The following is a 25,027-nucleotide window of genomic DNA, read 5'->3' as shown; positions in this document are numbered from 1 at the left end:
GCATGGAGAGAGAGAAGTGTGTAGAGAATCAGAAAAGTCTCACTCTCACACTCTCACACTCTCACACTCTCACACTCTCACACTCTCACACTCTCACACTCTCACACTCTCACACTCTCACACTCTCACACTCTCACACTCTCACACTCTCACACTCTCACACTCTCACACTCTCACACTCTCACACTCTCACACTCTCACACTCTCACACTCTCACACTCTCACACTCTCACACTCTCACACTCTCACACTCTCACACTCTCTCTCACTCTCTCTCACTCTCTCTCACTCTCTCTCACTCTCTCTCACTCTCTCTCACTGTGCAGGGCACACTCTGGATGTTCCGATCTCTTCATACCTTCCTCTTTTGATCCCTCTCACCACGACTATCTCCTGGAGTGATCCCCTCCTCCTTTCCTCCCATCTCACACTCTACCCCTCAGGCAAAGCCAACTCCAGCACTGCCACCTACCTTCTCGGTTATCCGACCCATGAAGCATGTGTCAATTGAGGCTTTCGCCGCCACTTTCTCACTCCCCCATCCCCGGCTCACTCACACCCCGACACAGCCCTTTCCATGCTTCAATCTGCTATATCTGATAATCTCGATGTTCTTGCCCCCGTCATAAGGATACGCTTGAAGCCCAAAGGCAAGTGCAACCCTTGGTAAGACTCAGGCCCAGTCACCCTTAAACACAAGTGCGGGGTGGCTGAGAGGACATGGCGTGCTTCCGGTACATCCTGACAAAACTGGCCTGCCACCTGCTACAAAGGAAATACCGGCTCTCTGCCTGCACCAAGAAGAGAGCCCACATCCAAGCCTGCGTCTCCGCAGCATCTAACAACTCAGCCGAACTCTAAAAGCAGCAAGGAGCTGGCCAATCCTGCTGCAGTCTCTACCACTCCTGTGCCCTCCTAGGCCCTCTGCACGGCCCTGGCTTCTCATTTCATCTCTAAAACTCAGGACATCCTGTCCTCTCGCTCTTCCTCTCCCCCTCCTCCCTCTAATCACTGCTCTTCAACTGGCCCTTCGGCCACCTCTCCTCCCTCCTTTGTGCCTTGCCCTGTTCTCCTCAGACGAGGTTTCTAGACAAGTCAAACTATAAAGTCTCTTCAAAACAGGTTCACCCCTGTTCCTCCAAAACCATCAAGGACCACATTGACCACCCTGGCTCCTGCTCTGGCCGATTTCTGCAACCACTCCTTCGCCACTGAAGTCTTCCCCGCTACACCATGAAGCACTCCCTTGTGCGATCTCTTAAGAAACCCTCTGCCAACCCTTCCTGCCCGGCTGTCGCCCAATCTCCATCACTCCTTTCCTAGGCAAAGTCCTGGAAAAGCTGGCCATCTCCCAGCTTAATCTTCACACTGAATCTGTTAGTTGTCTCCATGAGGACACAGGGGGTGTTGGTGCTGGCTTCAGAGCTGCCAGAAGTACGGAAACTGCTCTCCTGAACATCCGTAAAGACCTGCTCTCCAACCTTGATTCCAACACCCCCTTTGTCCTCATTTTGCTTGTTCTTTCTTCTGCCTTTGACAAGGTCAGCCACCCTGCTCAACTGTCTTGGTGATAATCTGGTTATCACTGATCAGACCCTGGCTTGGGTGACCTTCTCTCCAATCGACGCTTCCAGGTCCAACTTGGGTCCTTCCTCTCCTCGATCTCTACCTGTGGTGTTCCCCGGTGTCTAACCTCTCTCCCTGGCTGTTCAACCAATACCTAGCACTTCTTGCCCACTGCATTGACGCTCTCTGCCCCAACTTTCAGTGCTATGCGGATGACACTTTTCAGGCTCCCTTCTGCCACCTCTTCTCCCTCTCTCATCTCTGATTGTCTGTCCGCCATCCAGGAGTGGTGTGCAGCCAATGAGCTCTGCCTTAATGCCAGCAAGACAGATTCCCCTCATCAGCATACCTGCTCCCTCGTTTCCTGTCACGATCTGGCCGGCCTCTCATTGCCCTCTTCCTGCTCCCACCTGTGAGGCTAAAAACCTCGGGGTCATCTTCGACTACACACTTTCCTTCTCTCCTCACGTCTCTGACATCTCTTAGAAGTCACACTACCAGCTGCACCCCCTTCAAAAGGTATTCTTCCTTTCCTCTCCTTCCCCTAGAAGCTCACAGTCTCCAGAGCTCTGGTTCTCTCTAGGCTGCACTAATGCAACAGCCTCTCTTAATCGGCCTGCCTCTAGTCTCCGCCCTCGGCAACTCATCCAAAACAGGACCGAGACTTGTCGTTGGCCTCAAGCCCAGGGATTGTATCTCTCCAGGAGTGAAATCTCTGCACTGGCTCCCAGTGGCTGCAAGGATTAAGTTAAAAATCCTCTGCATGGTCCACAAGGCCTTCTGGGGCCTCAATCAAATCCCTCTTCCTTCTTGAGCTTATCTGCCTCCAACTCCCTCCGGGTTAGTCGCTTCTCCAAGAAGTCAGTTGGTGGTAGATCTCTTTCTTATGCTGGGGCCTCCCTATGGAAAAGCCTCCCTGCCTCTCTAGAACTTGAGAATCATCTCCGGTTCCAGAAGCACACCAAAACCGTCCTCCTTGCGTCTACTTTCTCTCCTCCTCTACCCTGTTGATCTCCTGGCTGAAGCAGCAACTTCACTTGTTACCTGGCTACCCTCTGATCTCAGGCTTAGGTCCCCCCACCGCCAGTTGCACACTACTGTCCCCCTGGCAACCCTTGCACTCTGGGACCGTTTCTGTATCCCTACAGTCCCTACTAGCACTTGACACCTTATGTCTGCACTTACCCGTGCACCTGCAACCAGCTGGCCGCACTTATTTATTGCTTGTTCATTTATTATTATATTATTTATTTTACTGTTGTCCTATGTACTGCACTGACCCCTCCCCTTTACTCCCGCACTTTTCCTCTTCCCCCACACTTATGTCACATGGCCTAGGAGGATTGCTGTCCGTCTTCCCTCCGTTTCCCCTCCTTTGCCTCGTCGTGCCTTGAAACACTTGTGTATAGGCGCGTTATAAATGCCATATCATATCAATCAGAGTAAACATCCTAACAAAAACTCACATGGTAAGAAGGAAGTGAGATTGTCAATGATGGCTTGTGTTCAAGAAATGAAATAGCTCCTTTAAATGGGATGCAATTTCATGGCAGGAAGAAAGTAGCAGGACGACTTCTAGTGTAACATTTTTTGATCAGATTCTCAAGTCATAGTAAATGTCTTGGTGCGTTTCTCTTTTTACTCTAGCCTATTGCCCTTAATGAACATGTTAAGAGATTTACACTGTAAATCGTTTACTTCAATTTACCAAGCGATTGCTTCAGAGAGGTTTTCAACACCAAATCCAGTGAAAGTTAAATCATCACTCCCCACCTAGCTAGCACCCACCCTCCCTGCATAGATGGGATTAACCAAATATATTCAAATGCAAAGAAATAGGGACGGGTGAACAATGGGCGCAACGCAAGAACATTTTGAAACAGTTCAGGGATAAAGGGAGGCTTACTGACATGAGGACCGTTAAGTGCTGTATTTAACCCATCAGTCAATGTTAGAACTGGATTTCTATACGGTGGCCTGATGGACAAATATATAGGAGGCCAACCTATCTTAGTGACAGGGACAACTTTGGGAGCGTTAGTGAAACCAGTTCTAGCTAGCTAGCTAGGCAAGTGGTCAAGGCCAAGTCTCAGGAGGGGGTGAGCCCGGTAAGGGGCCCTCAACGAGTGTACACAGTGTAAAGTCAAGGAACACACAACAGTTATAAAAATAATTTATGGCCATATAACACTATGAAAATGACTTACCATGCAATATTGTCAAACAAACTAAATAAAAGATACATATATACAGTCACTGGAGTAGGGCAAAATACATACTAAACCCCTGCAAAGGGATGGAGGTAATAATATGCAGCACTACAGGTCCACAGAGATACAACATTAACTGTAGAAGTCCAACCCTGAGATGTATGGGGCCTTGTGTCCAAAGGTTCCAATGAAGAGTTCCAAGGGATAGAGGACAAGTTGTTCTAGTGAATAAAAGGGTTCCACACTTTTGGAATGCTTGCGCGAGCAAGCCATGGCAAACCCAAACGGTTATAAACATGTCTAATAATTACCAAACCTTTAAAAGGGGAGATATGGGGTTTAGGTAAGTACTGTTACAACTCACCCCCCGTACTCTGATGCTTCTTAGGACTTGGCTTTCAACTATTGCAGTATGACGTTGCCTCCATATCTCAGATCCCCTTGGTGCAGGAATCCCGAAATTTGGCAGAGACTACTCCTATAGCATGAGCTGTGGATCCCCACATTTCCGAGCCTCAACACGAAATGGTGAAGTCTGCAGCACGGTAGCCCAAACTGAGCTGGGCAGCCACTGGGTGATCCAGGGGGTCTTCTTTGCAGGACTCCAAGCTCAAGAGTGATTGTTCCCACAATTCCATAAGGATTTTTCTGTCCTCACAGGTCAGGAAGGAGGGTTAGTGACAAGATGGCCATGGGACATAAGAAAACCTTGTGGCATGGGCATGTTCGGACACTAGCCACAGCAGGTAGCCAAATGCAGTAAGGCGAACACAAAAGACACTAAAAAAATAGCAAAAAGTAACTGCTTTTTCCTTAGGCACACCTAAAGTAACCAAAAATCCTCCGAGCGTTAGTCTATAGCAAAACAAAAAATATACCACAGTGTATTGCACTGTAAGATGAATTGTACAATGACGATATGCATTACCCACCGCAACAGCATTTCTGATGATTGTATCTGCTTAGATTCACATGCTGTGCATATAGTCCAACATCCAGTGGTAACCGCAAAGTATTGCATCTCGTCTTTCGGGGACTGAAAGGGGACGTTGGCTTAGGCGTGTCTAACACTATCCCCATCCTGACGTGTAGTGTACCCAAAATCCCTCACGCGCCTAGGGACCTCCAATTGCATTTTTTCTACCATGAGGGAGCCCAAGGCTTTTGTGAGTGAGTACATAAAGAGAGAAAGTAGTAAGACGTCTATGTTCCTTCCACCCGAGCGGAGAGGCAGGGTGGGCGCATGTGAATCTAAGCAGATACAATCATCAGAAATTCCATTACGGTGAGTAATGAATTTCTTCTGATGCTTGTTAATCTGCTTAGAATCACATGCTGCGCATAGACTAGCGAGCAGTACCCAGAATTGGAGGTGTGTGAGAAGGGACAGTAAAAGAGGTCTTAATACCGCTTGTCCCACCTGAGAATTAGATCTAGAACGAGTGTCTAGGCAATAGTGTTTTGTAAAGGTGTGTACAGAACTCCAGGTTGTCGCTTTGCAAATGGACTCAAGGGGAACATTTGCAATGAAAGCTATGGAAGCCCCAGTGCCCCGAGTAGTATGCTCTAGGCTTGAAGGGCAGTTCTCTCTTAGCAAGAGTATAACATAGCGTGACGCACTTAACTATCCACCTTGAGATATCGGACTGAGACGGGATCCCCTGCTCTGCCAGCTGCCACTGAAACGAGAAATTGGTTCGTTTTCCTCAGTGGCTTTGTCCTGTCCATGTAAAGCATGACTGCCCTGCGCATATCCAGGGTGTGTAGGCTTCTCTCGGCCATGCTAGTGGGATTCTGGAAGAACGTAGGCAGTTCGATCGATTCACGTGGTATTTCGAAATTAACTTCGGGGCAAATCGGGGATGAGTGCGCAGAACAACCTTATCTCTGGACTGTAACAAAAGGGTCTAGGATTTGAAGGCCCTGTAGTTCGCAAACTCTTCTGATTGAAGTGATGGCCACTAGGAAGGCCGTCTTATAAGGAAGATCTTTTAGGCTTACTTTATGCATTGGTTCAAAAGGAGCCCCCATGAGTCTGGTTAGAACCACATTCAGATCCCATCCGAGAGTTGGGTTAGAAATGGGGGGGATGTCCGAGGGGTTGGAGGGCCCGATAACCGAGGATGAGGTGGACAAGGTGATTAGTGGGATGAAGGTGGGCACTACCCCGGGGGAGGACGGCTTTTCCGTCCTCTTCTACAAGAGATTTCGCTCCACTCTGGCCCCTTACCTTGCAAGGGTCTTCAATGCGGTGCTGGAGGGTGACATCCTCCCAGAATCTATGATGGGAGCTATTATAGCAGTCTTACCCAAAGAGGGAAGGGACCCAGCGGATTGCTCTTCCTATCGCCCCATATCACTATTAAACATTGACGTCAAGATCTTGGCCAGGGTGGTGGGGAGGAGGATGGAAGGTATCATGCCGAAACTAGTACACGGGGACCAGGTGGGCTTCATTAGAGGAAGGCAGGGGTCCGATAACATCCGCAAAACAATAGACCTCCTCCACTTCGCCCAATCATCGGACTTGGACGCCTGCGTCCTTTCCCTGGACTCCGAGAAGGCCTTTGATAGGGTGGAGTGGCGCTACATGGAGCTCCTCCTCCGGAGGATGGGTTTTGGTACTCACATTATGCTTTGGATATCCGCCCTCTATCGGGCCCCAACGGCAAGGGTACAGGTGAATGGGACATTGTCTGAATCATTCCCCCTCTCCCGCGGGACAAGGCAGGGATGCCCACTCTCTCCCCTGATATACGTCCTTACGATGGAGGCGTTGGCAATAGCGGTCAGAGCCAGCCCAGATATTAGAGGTATAAAAAGGGGTGAGGTAGAATTTAAGCTCTCCCTATTTGCGGACGATGTCCTGGCCTACCTGGTGGACCCGGTTTCCTCACTCCCCCCCTTCCTGGCCCTGGTCTCTGCGTTTGGTCGCTTTTCAGGCCTAAAAATTAACACGGGGGAATCCGTCATGCTACCAATGAGGACAACAGACCCAGTGCTAGACCCCTTGGTTAGGTTTCACGGGATTAAGGTGGGTAAGGTTGCCATAAAATATCTGGGGGTACTTCTCACCAGGGATCTAGCGAATCTAGGAGCAGCTAATTATAACCCCATGATTGCGGTGATCACTTCAGATTTAAGGAGATGGGGGAAGATGATCCTCTCTTGGTACGGCCGAATGACCGCAATCAAAATGAACGTACTCCCTCGGCTCCTGTACCTCTTCACTGCACTCCCGACTAGGGTCCCAGCACAGAGCTTCAGAGACTTGCAGAACGGGGTACGAGACTTTGTATGGCAAGGGAAAACCCCAAGAACCGGAAGGGCTACGCTGACCCTGCCAAGGGAGGAGGGGGGATTTGGGCTACCGGATTTCCACCTATACTTCTGCGCGGCCCAACTGCGCGTCCTCCTGGAGCACATGAAGGAGGGGCTGGGAACGTACTGGTCCTACCTGGAAGACATGGACGCTCACCCCCTAAAGGTCAGAGTCCTCCTATGGGCCCCACGCAAAACGATCCCGAAACACTTAAAATAACACCCGACCCTGGGAGTCCTCTGGGACATCCGGAAAGAGGGCCCCAGCACCGCTTATCTTACCACATGGCCCTCTCCAATGTCCTCTCTATGGGGTCACCCTATCAACTTAGGAGGGCAGGGGTTCAGGAACTCTCAGACTTGGTCAGATAGGGGCCTGGAGTGGGCAGGACAGATGTTCAGAGAAGGCGAATTTCTGCCTTATGAGGACTTGAAAGCTGCCCTCGGACAGGGATCACTCTCAATCTTCGAGTACCTCCGCCTGAAGGGCATCCTTTGCGCCAAAGCATGGGGCCCAAACCTGAGTAGGCAGTTGACCCCTTTTGAGAAGCTGCTAGACTCTGCGACGTCCAGGAAGGGGGCAGTGTCCAGTGTGTATAAACTACTGAATACCTACAACCTCAAAGGAAGAAGGGGCTTCCGCCGGTTCTGGGACGACCTGGCGGGCGAGGAGATCTCCGAGGACGCCTGGGCCAAAATATTCAAGATATTCACCTCGGACATGGAGCATAACTTTAAGATAATACAGGGGTGGCACAGAGACCCGGTAAAACTGTCCAAAATGTTCTCTGGGGTGTCCCCGAGGTGTCCGAGAGGTTGCGGTCAGACAGGATCTAGAAGCCACATGTGGTGGCACTGCCCGAAAGTACAGTCCTACTGGGAGTCGGTGAGGGGTTGGATAAAGGAAGTAACGGAGGATAGTCTGCCGCTAAACCCTTTAACGATGTTGCTGGGCCTCCCCCCGGAGGACACAGAGCTCCCCCGATACCCAAGGATGTGGGAAACCATGCTGAGAGCGGGCAGGGTAGCCCTGGCCCAAAAATGGAAGAGTCCCGAACCCCCATCCAAGGAGGACTGGCTGAAAAAAGTAAAAAACATGTTCTTGATGGACAAATTAACCGCCATGGTGAATAATGACTCCAGCTCATTCCTTACAGACTGGTACGGGGTGCAGCAGTCCTGGGGATGGGATGTCCACTGAACTTAAGGGAAGGTGCTTCTCCAGAAAGGAACGGGTCTAGTCCAGCAAGATACAGACTGGGTCCCCATGTCTGGGGGTACGGAGGCGTTAAGCCAACCAGAGAAGCGGTCACAATTCGCATCGACCTCGAGGCTCAAGAGACAGAGCCACATAGGGAGTCTCCCAAAGACAAACAACCGGAATGGATACGGGGGGGGGGGGGGAGGGGCGTGGGGGGGCTACTAAGGTAGGGGGGGAGGGGTCATTCAGTTCTTTCTTTGTTGTTTGTCACATAAAAAATGCAAATAAAAACTAAAGTTTAAAAAAAAAAAAAAAAAAATGGGGGGGATGGATTATTTTAACCCCTTCCATAAAAGGCTTTAACCACAGCTATTTTCCACCATGACACCACCTGTTGTGACGTGGTGTAGGCTGAGAGGGCAGCCAAGTGAACTTTTAGTGAATTAAAAACCAGACCCGAGTCTAACAAGTGGCTCAGGTATAACACAATGTGGGTGGGAGCGCTTACTATTGCACCAGATGCCAAAGCGCTTCCACTTGCTGGAGTAGCAACAACGAGTATTAGGTTTTCTGGCTTCCCCCGAGTATGTCCATGCATCTCTGAGGGAGCTGAAGGTGTCCAAACTATGACCTCAGGAGCCAGGCACTAAGTTCAGAGTATGCAGGCGTGGGTGCAGCGTTTCCCCTCCGTCTTGAGACATGTTGTACTGACAGGGTAGTTTCACAGGAGGGGAAGAGGGACATTTCCATCAGATGGGAGAACCAGGGTTGGCGGGCCCACCAGTATCACGGTAACTGGTTCCTGGTGCATCTTGTGCACGATCTTGTTGAGCAGGGGAACCATGTAATCCAGAGTCCGTTCCCCTTGGAGCGGTTCTGGGGGTATGTGGAGGCGTAGTCATGGCATTGGGCTATCGCCAGAGTCTACGAAGACATTGGAGACGATGTCTCTGTGTAGACACCGTTTGTACTCTAGAGGCAGTGGGAAATCGCTGCTGAGCATGTCCGCTAGAAGATCGAGTTCTCCTGGGACGTGTTCGGACAGCAGGAACATCTTGTGTGAGAGCCCACATCCAAATGTTCTGGGACAGCTTGGATAGCCCTGAAAAGTGTGTGCCCCCCTGTTTGTTTAGGTAGTACACGGGTGTGGTGCTGGCTAAGTATCAGAACTGTGTTCCCCTGTAGCTGTGCCTGAAAGGCCTTCAGGGCTTTGAATTCGGTCAATAGCTTTAACAGGTTTGTATGGTTGGATGCTACTTGTGGGCAACACACTCCATGCGCTGTCTGCTGAAGCAGGTGAGCCCCCAAACCCGTGAGAGAGGAGTCTGTCGTGAGAGTGGTTCCACTGCAGGGGTGGTGAAGGACTACCCCCTATAGAGGTTTTCCCTCGACCACCAGGGGAAGAGGAAAGAGATGGCAAGACAACAACCAGATCTTCCCATTGTCCGCTTGCCGGACAGCACTGGCTGTTGAGTCACTCTTGCATGGGACGCAGGCACGCATGGGGAACCAAGTATATGCATGACACCATCATACCTAGCAGCCACATGGTCTTGCGTACCGTCACTTCTTGACTGGCCACATATTGAGGGATCTGAAAAATCATGTTCTGAACCCTCTCGTTGGAGGGGAAGACGAGGCCGTCCTTCGTCCGAATTAGAGCCCCCAGAAATCGTTTTACTTGATTGGGGACTAGACTGGACTTCTCGTTGATAAAGAATCCCAGACTGAACAGGGGTCTAAGGTCTTCTGGCTGTTCAAAAAGCATGTGTCGTAAGAGTTCCCCGTTACGAGCCAGTCGTCGCAGCAAGGGTAAACCGGGAACGATAGTCTGCACAGGTGTGCTGCCACTACTGCCAGGACCTTTGTAAACACCCTTGGCACCAAGGCAGTGCCGAAGGGGAGCACCTTGAATTGGTAGTGTCTGTCCTCCATCATGAACCTTAGATATTTCCTGTGCGCTGGCAACATTGAAATATGAAAGTATGCATCTTTCATGTCAAGTGTTGCCATGTGGTCCCCCGTTTCAACAGTGGGATCACTTCCTGTAATGTTACCATATGAAACTTTTGAGGTTTTATAAATTTGTTTGCTGGGTGCAAGTCTAGAACAGGGTGCATGGTGAGGTCCTTTTTGGGTACAGCGAAGTACACTGAATAAATCCCTCGTTTACCTGAAGAATAGGGACAGCTTCTATGGCGTCCTTTCCCAGAAGCGCTTCCACCTCTTGAATCAGGATCTGCTGATGGTCTGGCGTGAGGCATCTTGATCGTGGCGGTCTGAACTGTGGTGGTCGGGCGAATTCCACGCCGTATCCGTGGGTGACTGTCTTTAAAACCCACTGGTCTGACGTTATACCCTCCAATGCCACAAGGAAAGATGTTAAACGCCCCTCGACCAGGGTAACATGCAAGAGGACTTGGGGTCATTTCTGACCAGAGGCTGCGGCTCCTCTGGGGTTGGGGCCTCTGCCTTTGCCGCATCGTTGACCCCTAGGTCGGTAGTTGGCGGGGCTTATGGATGCTTGTCCAGAGTTCGTTTCCCGTATTATAGTTTTGACCTGCACGGGATTGGCCTCGAAAGGACCGAAGAGACCCGCCTCCCGGGCGGGGAAGGCTGCTGATCTACCAGACCAGAGGATTCCGTTGAAATTATTGTCGGTCCTGTCTGCACTTTCACCCGTTTCGGCGGAACCATCGAAACCGGTTATGGGGTTGTGTGCTTAGTGTGCTTTTTGTATGCCCTTGTAGCCAGGTGTTGTCCCGAAAGCAAGACTTATGGCAGGTTTAGAGGTGTCTGGGACGGGCGTGGCAGACCTAGAACCGTCCCCTTCAAGGTCAATGACATCAGACATGGATGTCTTGTCATTATCTGTGCCCCTGTCACTTTTGGCAGGTGTTTGGGGGGGCGAGGAGGCTTCCGTCTGCGACATGCCGTACGCGGCCCACCGTTTTAAACGGTGCTCCTTAAGGGCCTTAGGCCGAAGGAGTCTACAGGCCGCACAACGCTTATCGTTGTGCTCTAGGGGTAGACATGAATTACACGTACTGTGCTTGTCTTTCCACACTTAGGGCTGAACCTAAATGGTGTCCTTTCCATAGTGAAAGGTATAGACAAAGATGACCAGACCTAGAGAGCAAAGAGGGGGGAAGAGGAGAGACTATGAAAGATATGGCCACCGTGACCCCACTCTCCTTACTGTGTAGGCCGGCCAGAGGGCCAGACCACGTGGATGGCTAAGCCGCCGGATCTTAGGCGCCGAAATCCACCGCTGTAGAAACTTCCCTCAGTCTTCGCCGAAGTTGCTAGAATCGCTGTCGAAGTGACTTATGTTGAAATAACCGACAAAGATATAGAGTATAAAGATAAACAATGTCTCTTATGAAGAGCTCCGCTATAGGGCGACCAGATATCTAGGCAGAAAAAAACTGAGTGCCCTAATGCGTGTGGGGGATATTGTAATGTTTTACACTACACATCACTATAGGGATAGTGCTACAGACACGCCTATGCCCTTCGGTCCCCGAAAGACAAGAGGCAATACTTACATGCACAGCATGTGATTCCAAGCAGATTAACAAGCATCAGAAAACAAGTTACCACACGTGGCAACAATGTAAGACTAAAGGAAACAATGTTTCCCAGTACTGACAGCCCGAAGGACATGTCAGTTTCCCCATGACAAACGAGCAACACCCAGTGCGCTGCAAGAAGTTCAGGTCAGTTTCAAAAATAGAAGCAGAAAGTTTGGGGTCCATAAAAATGGAGGAAAAGGTGCTGTAAAGAGGACTTTCCTAACAGCCAACATTTGAGAAGTTCTGCTAAACAGAAATGGCCAAAGGTCTAGAACTCACGCTTCATGCGATTCCATATCTGCTGGCCTTTCTTTGCTTTGGCGGATTCGTTGTAAGCATGCTGGTTGTAGTTGGTTGAGGTGGAAGTTAAGTGCTTCTGAGAGTGTTGCTGGCCAGCGGCCCCTGCTTGCTGACCTGGAGGTGCCTTGGAGCGGTTGACATGTTGCTGGGAGGGCTGGGAGGCCTGGTTAGGAGCAGGCATCTGTGGCTGAACATTGGCATAGGGCATTGCTTCCTCCATTCCAGGTACTGGGGGCTGAAAAATAGGAAGACACAACAAAATGAAGAAATCTGGCAACGCTGAGCTTTTTGTCGAGCAAAGATCAAGTTACTTATCTTTGGTAATGTTTTAATAAATACAGTAGCCCTCGACGGATAAATCTCCTCTTCCCTGCTGATCTCCAGTCTGATTCTGCACTAGTACTCTGAATTCGGGTCCAGGTCCCTGCCCGCCCAGTTGCACACCCACACTGCCGCTTGGCAACCCCTGCACTTGAGGTCTGTATCTGTAACCCCAGTCCGCTCACCTGCTGTCTGCACTACCCGTTTTTATCGTTTGTACTGCACTCTCCCATCCTCCCACTCCCTCGGCACATTTCCCCTCCCCTGCACTTGCAGCGATCTAAATGTCACTAGGCCTAGTAAAATCGTGGTCTTTTGTCCTCCCTTCGTTTCCCCTCCCTTGCCTCATCGGGCCTTGAAACACTTGTGCATAGGCGCGTTATAAATGCAATTTCATCTCTCTTTAAATATCCTCAAAGCCAGACCAGACACTCAGCCAACACTTGCTCCACTCCTCAGTTATGATGCCAGGATATCCATTGGATCTAAGGGGAGTTGCAATAGCCCCACTAACTTGAGTTGCAATTAATTATCCTAAACAAGAAACAAAAAAAGTTTAAATCAGGTGATCTGACACTCAAGAGCAATTCAACTCAATTGGCAGTGGGAGAGTCAAAGAACAATCGGTGCACTCAATACTGTATCCATCAAAGTGCATTACAGAAGCAAGGACAATGTTAGCTTTTAGCAACCATATGCATTTTTTGCAGCTTCTATTAGACGGTTTAGGTAGATTTCTCATTTCTATGCCACATCTCCTTCACCTGTGAGACCTATCCCAGCACTTTTTGCTTGGTTTATGGATTTTTTGCCCCTTTTTGAGTAAGTCAGAACCCTTTTCCCCACTCATCTTTTACTCTGTCTATGGGAACCCTAGTTCATTATTTTTGTACTTTATTTTATGGATTCATGTTCGCCTCCATATTTCTAAAGACCTCTATAATTTACTTTTCTAGCACACAGTACCTTTTGTGCACCGCTCCTGGGAGCCCTTTGGGCTTCCCTTTATATTTTCTATTATTCTCCTTGTATGACCTACTGTTCCCAAGGGTATAGTGATACTTTTTATCCTCTTAACATTTTCTATTGTGGCGTTCATCCCCCGTTTCAGGGGGATTTAAAATTTAAATTTAAAAAAAAAAAAAAAAAAAAAAACACATTTGTGCGGGATCCCACTGTAGCAAGCAAAATCTTTTCTAAGATGGCCACAATGGAAAGGGAAGGGAGCCCCTCTTTTCCCTTTCCATCGCAGCCTGTGTTAGGCGAAGAAAAGGAGCGGATGCGGCAGCAGCAATAAGGTATGTAGGGGGATAAAAGTTTTTTTTATTTTTTTAACGGGACGGTGGGAGATTGGGGGGTATGAAGGGGGGCAGATGGGTGGTAGCCAGGGGAGCCGGCTGTCAGGCGGCGTGGAACGTGGGCTTGCACCTGTGGTTCAAGCCCGTGTTCCTAGCCAACTGATTAGCACCAGGGCGAGGGGAGCCAACCAATGTGAGATCAGCACACACTACCCTTATGTGGAGTGCTGCGAGGTTACATAGTATCCCCTTTCTCACTGCTCCTGTAACATTTCTGTTACAGTGACAAGCATACCTGAATGGCTGATGGCAGCTGACGTGTTCAAACTTGTTTTATTTTTACCTGCAGGCTTGTTAGGAAGAATTATCATAAATGTGCTAATTCCGCTCTACCTTAGAACCCTCCAGCTCTTTTGCTAAACTTTGGGACTTTGAACTTTAAATCTGTGTTTTACTCTGGTGTTTCCTTTGATTATGGAGTTTTAGACAACTCCATAGGCATCTTTTCATGGGCGTCACAGCACACCCAGTGCAGTGGAACAGGGAAGCCTTTCCCCAGGTTTAAATACCTTCCTGGGGATAAACTACGGTTTCCCAGAGAAAGTAAAGTGAAATTGACTTTACTAGCCTTTTCAAATTCCTAGACCCAGCACACCCCATTTTACAATAGAGGGCTGGAGGGGTTACATAGTATCCCCTGTGTTTAGATACTCCTGTAGCAGTCAAATTCTACCCTTTCCTATTGAAATGACTAGTGGCAGTGGTTTTACAGCAAACTACCATGATTTTTCCCGACCGCGAACTCCGCTAGCGTTAAATCGCGGGAGCCATGTTTTTCAAAATGGCGTCTGAGCCCCCTTTGTTTAAACAGGTCCCGGTCTTTTTTCGCCATTTCTTTGTGGAAAGGTTCTGCTAGAGTTTTGCTCTGCTCGCCAAACCAAGTTTGGTCCCTTTGCTGCATCGCCTTTGGCAGGCGATGGACTGAAGACCGCCTCTGACACCCAATTGTCTGGGGTGGGCAGGAATTGAGGGAGGTGCCCAAAACTCCCTGTGTTTAGTCTCCTAGGAGACCTGAATGCACTCTGGCTTGATTGGCTGGCCGACTGTCCGGCAAGGACAGCCACCCTGCTGGGCGAGTGGCAGCTAGGCTGGAATGAAAGAGGAAACTGGATAAAAGGCGAGTCTCTTGGCTTGGAAGGCAGAGTCGACCACTGGAACGAAAGAAGCGAAGACGAGCTGGAAGAGGACGGCTGCCTCATCTCCTGGACCGTTGGTTTGCCCGGTGAAGCCCTGCTGCAGGGCCGAATCGCCAAGTTCATCTCGACAGAAGCCCTGCAAGGACGACTTCTCCCTTTGAGTTGGTGGGACCAATCAACTCGTAAGCCACCTGGATACCATTCTCTGAGCTGGTTGTATTTTCCTCAGATTGCTGGAAGAAACCGAATAACCAGGGAGAACGACACCAGTTTGTGTGCTTGACTACAGCTACCGGAATTGAAGATTTGCCAAGTGGAAGGTTTTGATGGAGGCCAAGAGCGTGACCTCGCTTCACATTTCGAGCCAGCCTTATTAACCTTGTCCGAACGAGGCCTCGAAGGCTCCCAATGAGGATCGCGTTGTTCATCTGGGCTCGAGGGTGCGCGAGTATCCAGCAGAGAACGTCCGCGCCTTCTGTTGAAGCCGGCAGGGGACAGGTCTTTGCCCCGTTTATCGAAAATGTCAAGCATTTTCGCCCAGAAAGCTTTCCACTCCGCGGGCATTGAATGAACGGGCAACTCACCTTCTCTGGGATAACATCCATAGAAGACGAGGAAGGCGACCGGCGGTGCCTTCTCCTCGAACGCTTCAAAGAGGATGAGTGGCGGGAGCCACTCCTGGACCTTGAGCGCTTGGTCTTCTTCCTCTGAGGAGAGTCACCTCTCGACTCATTGGTCAAAAGCCCAGCAGGTCAGGACTTCTGGGGCTTGCACACCTTGCCTACCTTGAGTTTCCCCTTTTGTTCCCACAAGGCCTTTCCAGTCATCGACTGGCACTTGGAGCACATATCGCATCATGGCCCCCGCCGAGGCACCTTAGGCAGAAACAATGAAGATCCGTGATGGATCTCATATCCACAGTCCCGGCATTTCTTGAATCCGGACCGAGGTGTTAGAGTGTAAGACTAAGACATATCGAAGAAAATCACTAGAAAAGTATGAGGCGCGTCGAGTTTCACAAAGCAAACACATTTGCAGAAAGAACGGAAACAGGCTACGGGCGCTGTGCGTGCTACTTATAACATCCGATGAAGTCACCCTCGACGGAGGCCTTCGAGGGACATCGACCCAACGCCATCGACGCAGGGCGCCGTCTGCCGAAAAATGTCCAAAGCTGCCGAGATGTGGACACTACATGTCAAAGATGAGGAATAAGTTGGAGGACACAATCCATTTGAACAATCACGTCCATGAAGCTTTTGGACACTTAGACCCACTGAGCGTCCAGGAATTCTTGGACAGGTCACATCCACAACCCGCAGAGTCTGATCAGGTAGATAGACAACAACATGTCGAGCAGCGACTTGCTGGCCTGCACCATGGTGATTCAGTGCAAACAGCCGTTGCACCTTGCCCAAAATGCCACAATAAACTAGCCTGAGGGGGCCGCCAGGCCGTAGACTGTATTGTGCCTGGCCCGCAGGAACAGAGTGTCCTGCGATGGGATCAAAAAGGACGTTGGATAATTCACAGAGAATCCCAGCTCTGTCAGCAGCCGGACGGTCCCGTCTATGTGGTCGACGGCAATCTCCCTCGACTTGGCCCAGATGAGCCAGTCGAGGTATGGGTACGCATATATGCCATGCAGACGTAGATGGGCCACCACTGGTGCCAGGCACTTTGCAAACACCTTGGGCGCCGACTTCAGTTCGAAAGTGTGGGCCTTGAATTGGTAGTGCTTTCCCTGTACAATGACGCGCAGGAACTACCGATGCTTCTTGTGAATGGGGATGTGGAAGTAGGTGACATCTAGATCCAGCAACGTTCGGAGTCCAATTCCTCCAGGTGGCCAAGCACATGCCGCAACATTACTGAATTTTTGGTACTTGAGTTGCCGTAAGTCGGGAATGGGCCTCCAGACCCCAGTCTGTTTTTTACTAAGTAGTACCTGGCGTAAACTCTGGCGCCCCAGAGTCACTTTGGAACTCGCTCCATCGCCCCTTTCCTTAGCATGACCCGTACCTCCTGCAGGAGCAGAGGGATGTTCTGCTCCAGTTAGGCCACCAGTAGTATCTGCAGACACTTCTGCTGAAATTCTAGCGTGTCCAGCACCAATCGGTCAGTGGAAATCTTCTACTCGGTGACGAAGCCCGCCAGCCAGCCTCCCACCCGGGTGCATGAGTGGGGGCCAGACGTTGTGGCCGGTTCAGTCCTGCTTCAGGGCCTGCGTGCCGCCTTGGAAGAGATGACCAACACCTCTGAAAGCCTTGTAACAACCCCTGTAGGGCTGGACGGTAAGAGGACAATCTGCCGCCTAAGCCCTTTGACCATCTTCCGGATTTCCCTCCTGAGGCACGAAAGGAAAGGCGATGTTGCTGCAGCATGCCTAGGGCCAGGGCTTGTCTGTGTGTCGGTCTTGATGGCCTGCAACGACTCATCTACAGCCTTCCCAAAGAAACTGACAGTCGAACGGCATGTCCAGGACCCTCGTCTGAACTTCCTGGCGAAAGTTGGTGGCCTTCAACCAGCCACGACGACAGAGGCAGACACCGCTCCCCATCTGGCGGAACCATGTGTCCATCATGTCCAGGGCCACAATGATGGCATGTCTGATGCAACCTCGCCCTCCTGGAGATTCTCCAGCGCCTTGACCCGATTGTCGGCAGGGAGGAATTCCAGCAACAGGGCCATCTTGTACCGCAGCTCCATGTCGTACCTGGCCAAGATCGCAATAGCATTTGCTGCATTGACCGTCGTTGCTGCCGACTATGTCACCTTTAGACCCATGGCGTCAAACTCCCCCCCCACCCACCCCCTGCTGTCAAGGGGAAAGGATGCTGAAGACTATGGATTTGAGGACTTTCCAGGCAGCCACCGAGACAACAGTGTCTGGGGAAGGCTGCAATCGCAGGCACTTTGGTGCGGACTCTGGTACCGGGTACTACTTCTCCAACCAGTCTGTTTTCGCCAGGGCGGAGGCTGGATTTTTCTTCAGCGCCAGGCCCTCATTCCAAACGTCGTCCAGGAGAGGCACTGCCAGAAAGGTCTTCCTTTTATCCACCCAGTGCTGGTAAAGGAACCCTTCCTTTTTGGTCTCTTCAGGCGTCACCTGTAAGAGCTCAGACGTGCGGGCGACCATAGAGTTGAGAGAGGGCGGGGAGGTATGCAAGGCCGTTGCTTAGGCGGCTTTGGGTGCCACTTTCTTTGCCGGCGGCATGACCAGTGTCACTGGGGCCGTGGGTGCTGTCGGCATCCTCTTCTGCATCTCCGACACCAGCATGTGGAGAGGATGTCCAGCGCCATCCCTGGAAGGTGGAGGGGGAAGTCGTCCCCCCGACGATTCAACCATTGTCATCCTTGGCATTTCTGTCATCGTCATTCCCCACGTCCTCTTCGTCCAAAGAAGAAATATCCGTGCCGTTGAGCAGTGTAGAGGCATCCACTGCCCCTCACTATCAAGGCTAACGTTTTGATCAATGGATTCGGCAAAAGGTTCAGCAATATCTTCCTCTTCACTTAAGTAGCAGAGTTCCTCCGATCTCCCCTCCTCCTCCTCACCTGATGAGGTTGAATAGTCCAACTTCTTCCTCCGGGTGTGTCGAGCGTTGGGCTTCTTTTTCTTGAGTAGATAGGGTCTGCCTCGAAAGGAAGCCACCGTGAACTGTAGACCAAGAGATCCACAGTGTCTCCCCTCCGTGACAGCCAGATGTTGCAAGGGGAAAAAGCCTTAGCTGAAAGAAAAAAAACCTTGGTGCAGAGATGAGTAGACGCCGGAGAAGCTGTCAGAAAGACTTGGCTGAGGTCTCAGGTGTGTCCGCAGATTTTAAGAAGCGGGTGGAGGAAAAATCCACTGGAATGAGAGGCCCCGGATCGTCGCTCCTGGAGGATGAGTGATGAAAGATCCACGGAGTGAAACCCAGCGAGAAACAGGAGAGTTCCAAAATGGAAAGGCAGATGGGTGAGGAAGCAATAGATATGCTCGGGCAGACAAAGGGAGGCAAGAAAACAAGGGAAGGGAGAATAGGGAGCCAGGGAGTAAAGAGGGAGTAGCGAGCAGAGTTTCTAGAACACCGCCGGGAAGGTAGCAAACGAGCGCACGCAACAGAGGAATAAGCACAGTTGCAACGCGCCCAGCCACCGACAGACGAATGGTAAATACTATCGGCAGCGGCCATGTTGGAAAAAAAAAAGGAACTAGACCGTCAAACCCGTAGAAAAGGAAACATGGTGGCACAGTCTAATGGCGTCCTAGTTTCCACCTCCTCCACACACGCCAGTCGCCAGCGGCTGTGACACTCACCCCGTATGTGTCCTAAGGGGTCAGAGCTGGGCTCAAGGCTGGCATCCTCTTCTCCGGTGTCTTCTCCACTGGTTTGGCCGACGACTCCCACTTGGGAGGAAGGGCCATTCTGGACGCGGCCGGGGCCCCCTGGACCGGGTCAGCGCCTTTAGCCTTCGAGAGAACAGCCGCCACCAGATTGATCGTCGAGGATGATGTAGTCTGGGCCACCTGGGCCTTCAGGGGTAGGTCGGCCACCTTATCCTGCGCCTTGGCCTTCTCCGGCTTCTCCGAGTTAGCAGACTTCCTCTTTGAGGAGGAGCAGGAGCGATGGCTTGAGAGGGAGGCAGATGATGAGCGCACCCTGCTCGTCGCGGGACCCGCTTGCGCAGTGACCCTCAACGTGAACAGACTCACAGTGCTTGGCCTGGTCTTGAAACCCCCATGGATGGGGCGACCTCAAAGGACTTAGAAGCCCGCTCCTCGGCCCGGCCTGTCCTTGGTGAGGTATGCCCCTGCTTGCCGCACGGTGTAGAGGCCATGGTATTGAGCCACGCGGCCAGTCTACTGTGTCGATCTTTGATGGGTCATTTGGTGAAATCTTGCAATCCGCTTCCTTGTGATCCGTATGAAGACAGAGGCATTCCAAGTTTCTCCTCCACAAACACGTTCCTTAATCTGCAGCTGGAGCAGAGCTTGAAGAGAACTTTTGTCCTTCTCCTCAGACATGGTCCGGCGTGCAGTGCAGGCCCGATGGCCTTCTGGAATCTTCTATGAAAAACTCAACGATTCTTGCCCTTGAGGGGCGACGAAAGACCCGGACAAACCGATCCCTGCTTACCGGTCAAAAGAACGAGCATGCGGGCTCTATTTGACAACATTTTGAAATTTTAATGAAAAAACACGAGTCTACGTAGCAAAACACAAGGACTCCCAACACTTGAACGTGCGGTAAAAATCTGAAGATCGCTGCTACAGGAGGGGCTTAGGGAGAGGGCAGTCATTGGCTGGGGGCAGTATGATCCAGTGCTCAGTGATTGGTTTGCAGGAGAAAGACACGAAAGTGAAAATGTTTATTTTACCAAGGATTCCCAGCCCAGCCTGACAGGGAATATTCATGAGCATGTGAATCCATGCTAGACCCCGTGATAGGGAGAAGATCTCTTAACTGGGTGTCACTGCATGACTGACAGGGTCTACTACCCTTGAATTACTGACTTCATTCAAAAAGTATATGTAACTTGCTTTTACCAATAGCCGATTGCATTCTGAACCTTGAATAGGTTTACCTAACCTTGAACTAATGACTACTATTCTTAAGGTAATACTTTAGGTTGTATCCCTTAAGTATGGACTTGGTTTTTATAATTGTGTTTATATATAATGTGATAGTACTTATTTACTACCCAAGATTCATCTTGACCTACTTGTATTTAAATAAACAATTTATTTTTACAATAGTGTTTGTGCTTCTTTGGACCATATGTATACTAAAATTTATTTGTACTAAGCTACAGCCCCAGTCTCCCTCCTAAGGTAAGACTGGCTGCTCTGTCCAACCTAACTCATTCTCAGGTGGTACAACCTTATACTAGAGTGGGTCTTATATACTGCCTCAGATGTATGGTTTTTCTGAAGTCTTAGTAGTACTTTAGAAAAACTGTCCTAACACTGACCAACTTCCTGACCCTATCCACCCAAAACAGATCCTCCTGGGATCTCTTTCAGCTAGCTTCATCACATCTTACCATCAAATCCAGCTTGAAGTGCCTACCAATGTCTTTTCAAAGCAGTCTTCTGAGAGTTAAGGACTTGTGAGCTTTAGACTTAGAGCTGTCTTAACCAGGTCTGCCTTCATGCACTCTAAGCACTGAAGTCTTGCAAAAATCCAGCACTGGTAAAACCAAGTTTTGGCTGGTGTATAAGAATTAGGCATTTGCCAGGCACTACTATTGTAACGCTGGTATCCAGTCCCTTGTTCGTCCACAAAAATCTAGTTATGCCTGAATGTCAGCTCTTTCTCGTCCCATTTAGTTTAGTCACAACCTCGTCTCTGCTGGCAACCTCGACCAAGAAAAAGCCATTTTAGTCATGTATTCATTCTGCCATCCAGTGGCCACTATTTGATTACAATATGCGCAGAGAAAAAAAAAAAAGAAAAAATAGTTTTAGGGCTGACTTTAAGAGTTTAATTAAAGGCAGTTGTTGGGGTGGAGATTTAATGATGGAGGGAAAGCCCTCATAATGCTTCACTTTAATATGTTATTTTTTATATTTAGAGACTAGTGTTGACATTTGGAGGTCTACTTTTTGATGAAAAAGTAAGCATGATGTCGAGATTTAGGTAGATCCTTTCCAGACTACTTTTTGGACAGATTGCATTTTATTAGGCGAGTAAAAGACAGATCTTCTATGTCCAGGTACTGGCACCAGTTTGCAACTGCTACTAATGCCTACACAAGCGCCAAAACTGTTGGCATTGCCAATGCTCGTTATTGCATGCGTGTTACTGATATGGACGTTAACATCTCAGACCCAAAGGTTGCTGCTACAAGCAAAATAAGGTCCTAATAAACATTTACTTCATGAATCTTACTGCATCATTTTATTATCAGGGGCAAAAATGACAAATTGCAAAGGAACTTGCCCAATCAATTCTGCACATACACACAGCACAACATTTCTTACTCACCAAGAATCAATTATTAGCCATTGGTTAGTGGCGAGGGCATTCTCTTTTTTTTATAGTTCATGAATTCCTGGGCTCCCAACAAAAACCAATAATAATCAGAACCCATATCCCCTAAGACATTGGCATTCAGCCACAATACTAAACAGATCGCAACTTGAGGTGCGGCTACGCCTTCTAGTCGGAAGACTATTTCCAGTTGTAATAGCAGCTTAAAATGGATCTGGCTAGGAAAAGAAAGTAAAAAGAAAAAAAAAACACTTTCTAAAGGCTCTCTGCTCGACACTGCAAAATCTTAAGCTTCTTGTACGCCCGAGTGCCAGATTTGGTAAATCACCACTCACTTTAATTCAGCAGCACAGACTCATTACAAAGTAATTTTTAGTGAATGCAATCGTCGGAGAAAGAAACCATCTGTTGTCGTGGGAAATCTTGAGCTCTAGAAAAGATGTACAATTTCTGAATACACATTACCTGGTTTGAGTTTGCAGGGTGTGCATTGTGAGTTTGAGGCTGTTGCTGCGGGGCAGGAGGGTATGGCCCGGGCAGGTTGTACTGACTAGGAGTTGAATATCCAGCATACATGTTCTAGAAAGGATAGTCAAAAACTGATGAGAAAATCAATACCCAAAAACTTCAAGATGACAAGAAAAATATAAAACATAGTTGCTCTAATTGCAACAAAGTAAAAAATTGTACACAAAAGAATCTTCATCCCATCAGCTTTACGGATCCCAGACCACTTTTAGAATTTGGGCCCCGATTCACAGAGCGTTTTCCATTGGGATAAATAACTCTGAATCGGGCCCCTAGTCCCTTCAGACTAAAAGAGCAGCATGTCCTCCAACAGCATACTGAACCAGAGGGTTTACTAAGCCCATTTCCACACTCCCCCATCCACACACACACTAGCTTTGCACAGGTTGATTCCATTTTCTTTCACCCAAGCAGAAGGCTTCCTGTGAGCTAGTCACATTAAATTACATAGCTGTTGGTGCACCCTTTTGTTTTAGTTCTCTTTTTATGACTAGGTTTAAAAAAAATGTAGTCGCCTGTTAGGACAGTTTTTCTAAAGTCCAACTAAGGGCTTAGCAAAACCATTCAACTGAGACAGTACACGACTCCACTCTTAGAATAAGGCTGTACAACGCGAGTTCAGGGTAGCGTAGACAGAGCAGCCAGGCCTATCTTAGGAGGGAGTGGGCTGTAGACTCAGTACAATGAAATTGTAATATACATACGGTCCAAAGAAACACTGAAACACTATGTATTGTAAAAATGGTTTATTTAAATACAAGTAGGCCCAGATAAAATCTTGGGTGGTTGGAGGGTGTGGGGGGGAATAAGCACAATCACATTATATATACAAAAGACATGCATTACTCACTGCAATAGCATTTCTGATGATTGCGTCTGCTTAGATTCACATGCTGTGCATATAGTCCGACAACTAGAGGTAATCGCAGAGTATTGCATCTTTTCTTTTGAAAATCGAAAGGTGATGTCGACATGGGCGTGACTAACAGTATACTTAACGTGGCGTGTAGTATACCCAAAATCCCTCACGCGTCGAGGTCCCTCCGATTGTGTTTTCTACCGTGAGGGAGCCTTATAGTCAGTGTGAGCAAGTACAGAATAGAAAAGATGTAAAATGTCTATGTTCCTTCTACTCCAAGAAGGGAGGAAGGGTGGGAACATGTGTATCTAAGCAGATACAATCAGAAATGCTATTACGGTGAGTAATGCAGGTCTTCTGAGGTTTATTAATCTGCTTAGAATCACATGCTGTGCATAGAGTAGCGAGCAGTACCCAGAGATGACGGTGGGATGTAAGGAGGAACAGTAGCAAAGATGTTTTAGCACTTCTTGTCCCACCTGAGAATCAGACCTAGAATGTGTATCTAGGCAGTAGTGTTGCGCAATAACCAGGTTACTCCCCGTAGTGACCACCTTACTCCTGGTCCATAGTCCCCTTTCCTCCATACTTATGGGACATTCCTCCATCCTGTGGGATGGGACCGGAGCACTTTGTAAAAAGCATCACATTTTTCAAAAATTTATCCTGCCTCTTTTTACACGGGGTACTGCACATGGCTGTAACCCCGCCCTTCTTAGCTCCGCCCAGCGCATCGCCCATCAGTCCTTTTCTATCGCCAGGTCAGAGACCTTTAACCAATAATAGAGGGTTCGGCGGGCGGGCGTATGGAGGAAAGGGGACTATGGACTAGGAGTGAGGTGGTCACTACAGCGAGTAACCTGGTTATACACCTAAGTACCGTCCCCTTTCCTCCATAATTATGGGAAATTCCCAAGCTCTCCTCACAGGAACTACGGGTGGATGGAAATCCCCTTACTGAACAGCTTGGCCAAACTGAGCATCAGATCTGGAGCTCAAGTCCAAGCAGTAATGTTTACAAAAAGCCAACGGGGAGGCCCAAGTAGCCGCTTTCGCGATGGTCTCCCAGGGGACATACTTTTGAAAGGCAACAGCAGCTGCCTTGCCCTGTACCAGATGTGCATGGATCCCTTTTGGAGGCTGTAGACCCTGAATAATGTAAGACTTCGTACCACAGGAAGCAATCCATCTGGAGATAGTCGCTTTGGAGGCCTGCTTGCGTTGCGGGTTACCAAAGGTCACCAACGTTGAGAACTCCTCAAAATCCACTCAGCTTCCGAAGCTGGGTTTGGAAAGAGGCAGCGAGATTGACTGAGTAAGATGGAAATCTGAAACCACCTTTGGTAAGAAAGAAGGATTTGTCCTAAGGACAACCTTATCCTTGTGGAAAACCAAGAAGGGATGCTCCAATGAAAGCCTGGAGCTCACTCACAGGCCTTGCCGAGGTAACGGCGACCAAGAAAGCCAGCTTCCAGGTGCTTAATATCTACCATAGCCATTGGTTCGAAAGGCTTATGGCACAAGGCCGCAAGAACCACGTTCAGATCCCACGTCGGATGCTGTTTGTGAACAGGAGGGTAAAGAGGCATTAGACCTGCAAAGTGCCGTTTATTCGCTGGATTAGGCAGTGAGAAAAAGCACTGGACCGTGGATGGGTAGGCGGCCACAGCCGAAA

The 25,027-nt window shown here is 49.3% G+C and overlaps 1 protein-coding gene across 1 annotated transcript in view; it reads right to left on the bottom strand.

The window, feature by feature from the left end:
• LENG8 (leukocyte receptor cluster member 8) overlaps positions 1–25,027 on the bottom strand; it is a 381,640-nt gene that overhangs the window by 297,636 nt on the left and 58,977 nt on the right. Inside the window, exons 4-5 of the mRNA XM_069636827.1 lie at positions 22,431–22,544; positions 12,153–12,408 (exon numbers count right to left, since the gene is read on the bottom strand). Coding sequence (XP_069492928.1) covers positions 12,153–12,408; positions 22,431–22,544 — 370 coding nt within the window. The remainder of the gene's footprint in view (positions 1–12,152; positions 12,409–22,430; positions 22,545–25,027) is intronic.

The sequence above is a fragment of the Ambystoma mexicanum genome, chromosome 1q (genome assembly GCF_040938575.1).
Source record: "Ambystoma mexicanum isolate Mex_15411 chromosome 1q, UKY_AmexF1_1, whole genome shotgun sequence".
Classification (NCBI taxonomy): Eukaryota; Metazoa; Chordata; class Amphibia; order Caudata; family Ambystomatidae; genus Ambystoma; species Ambystoma mexicanum.
Note: the sequence above shows the minus strand (reverse complement) of the source record. Positions and strands in the feature narration are given on the sequence as shown.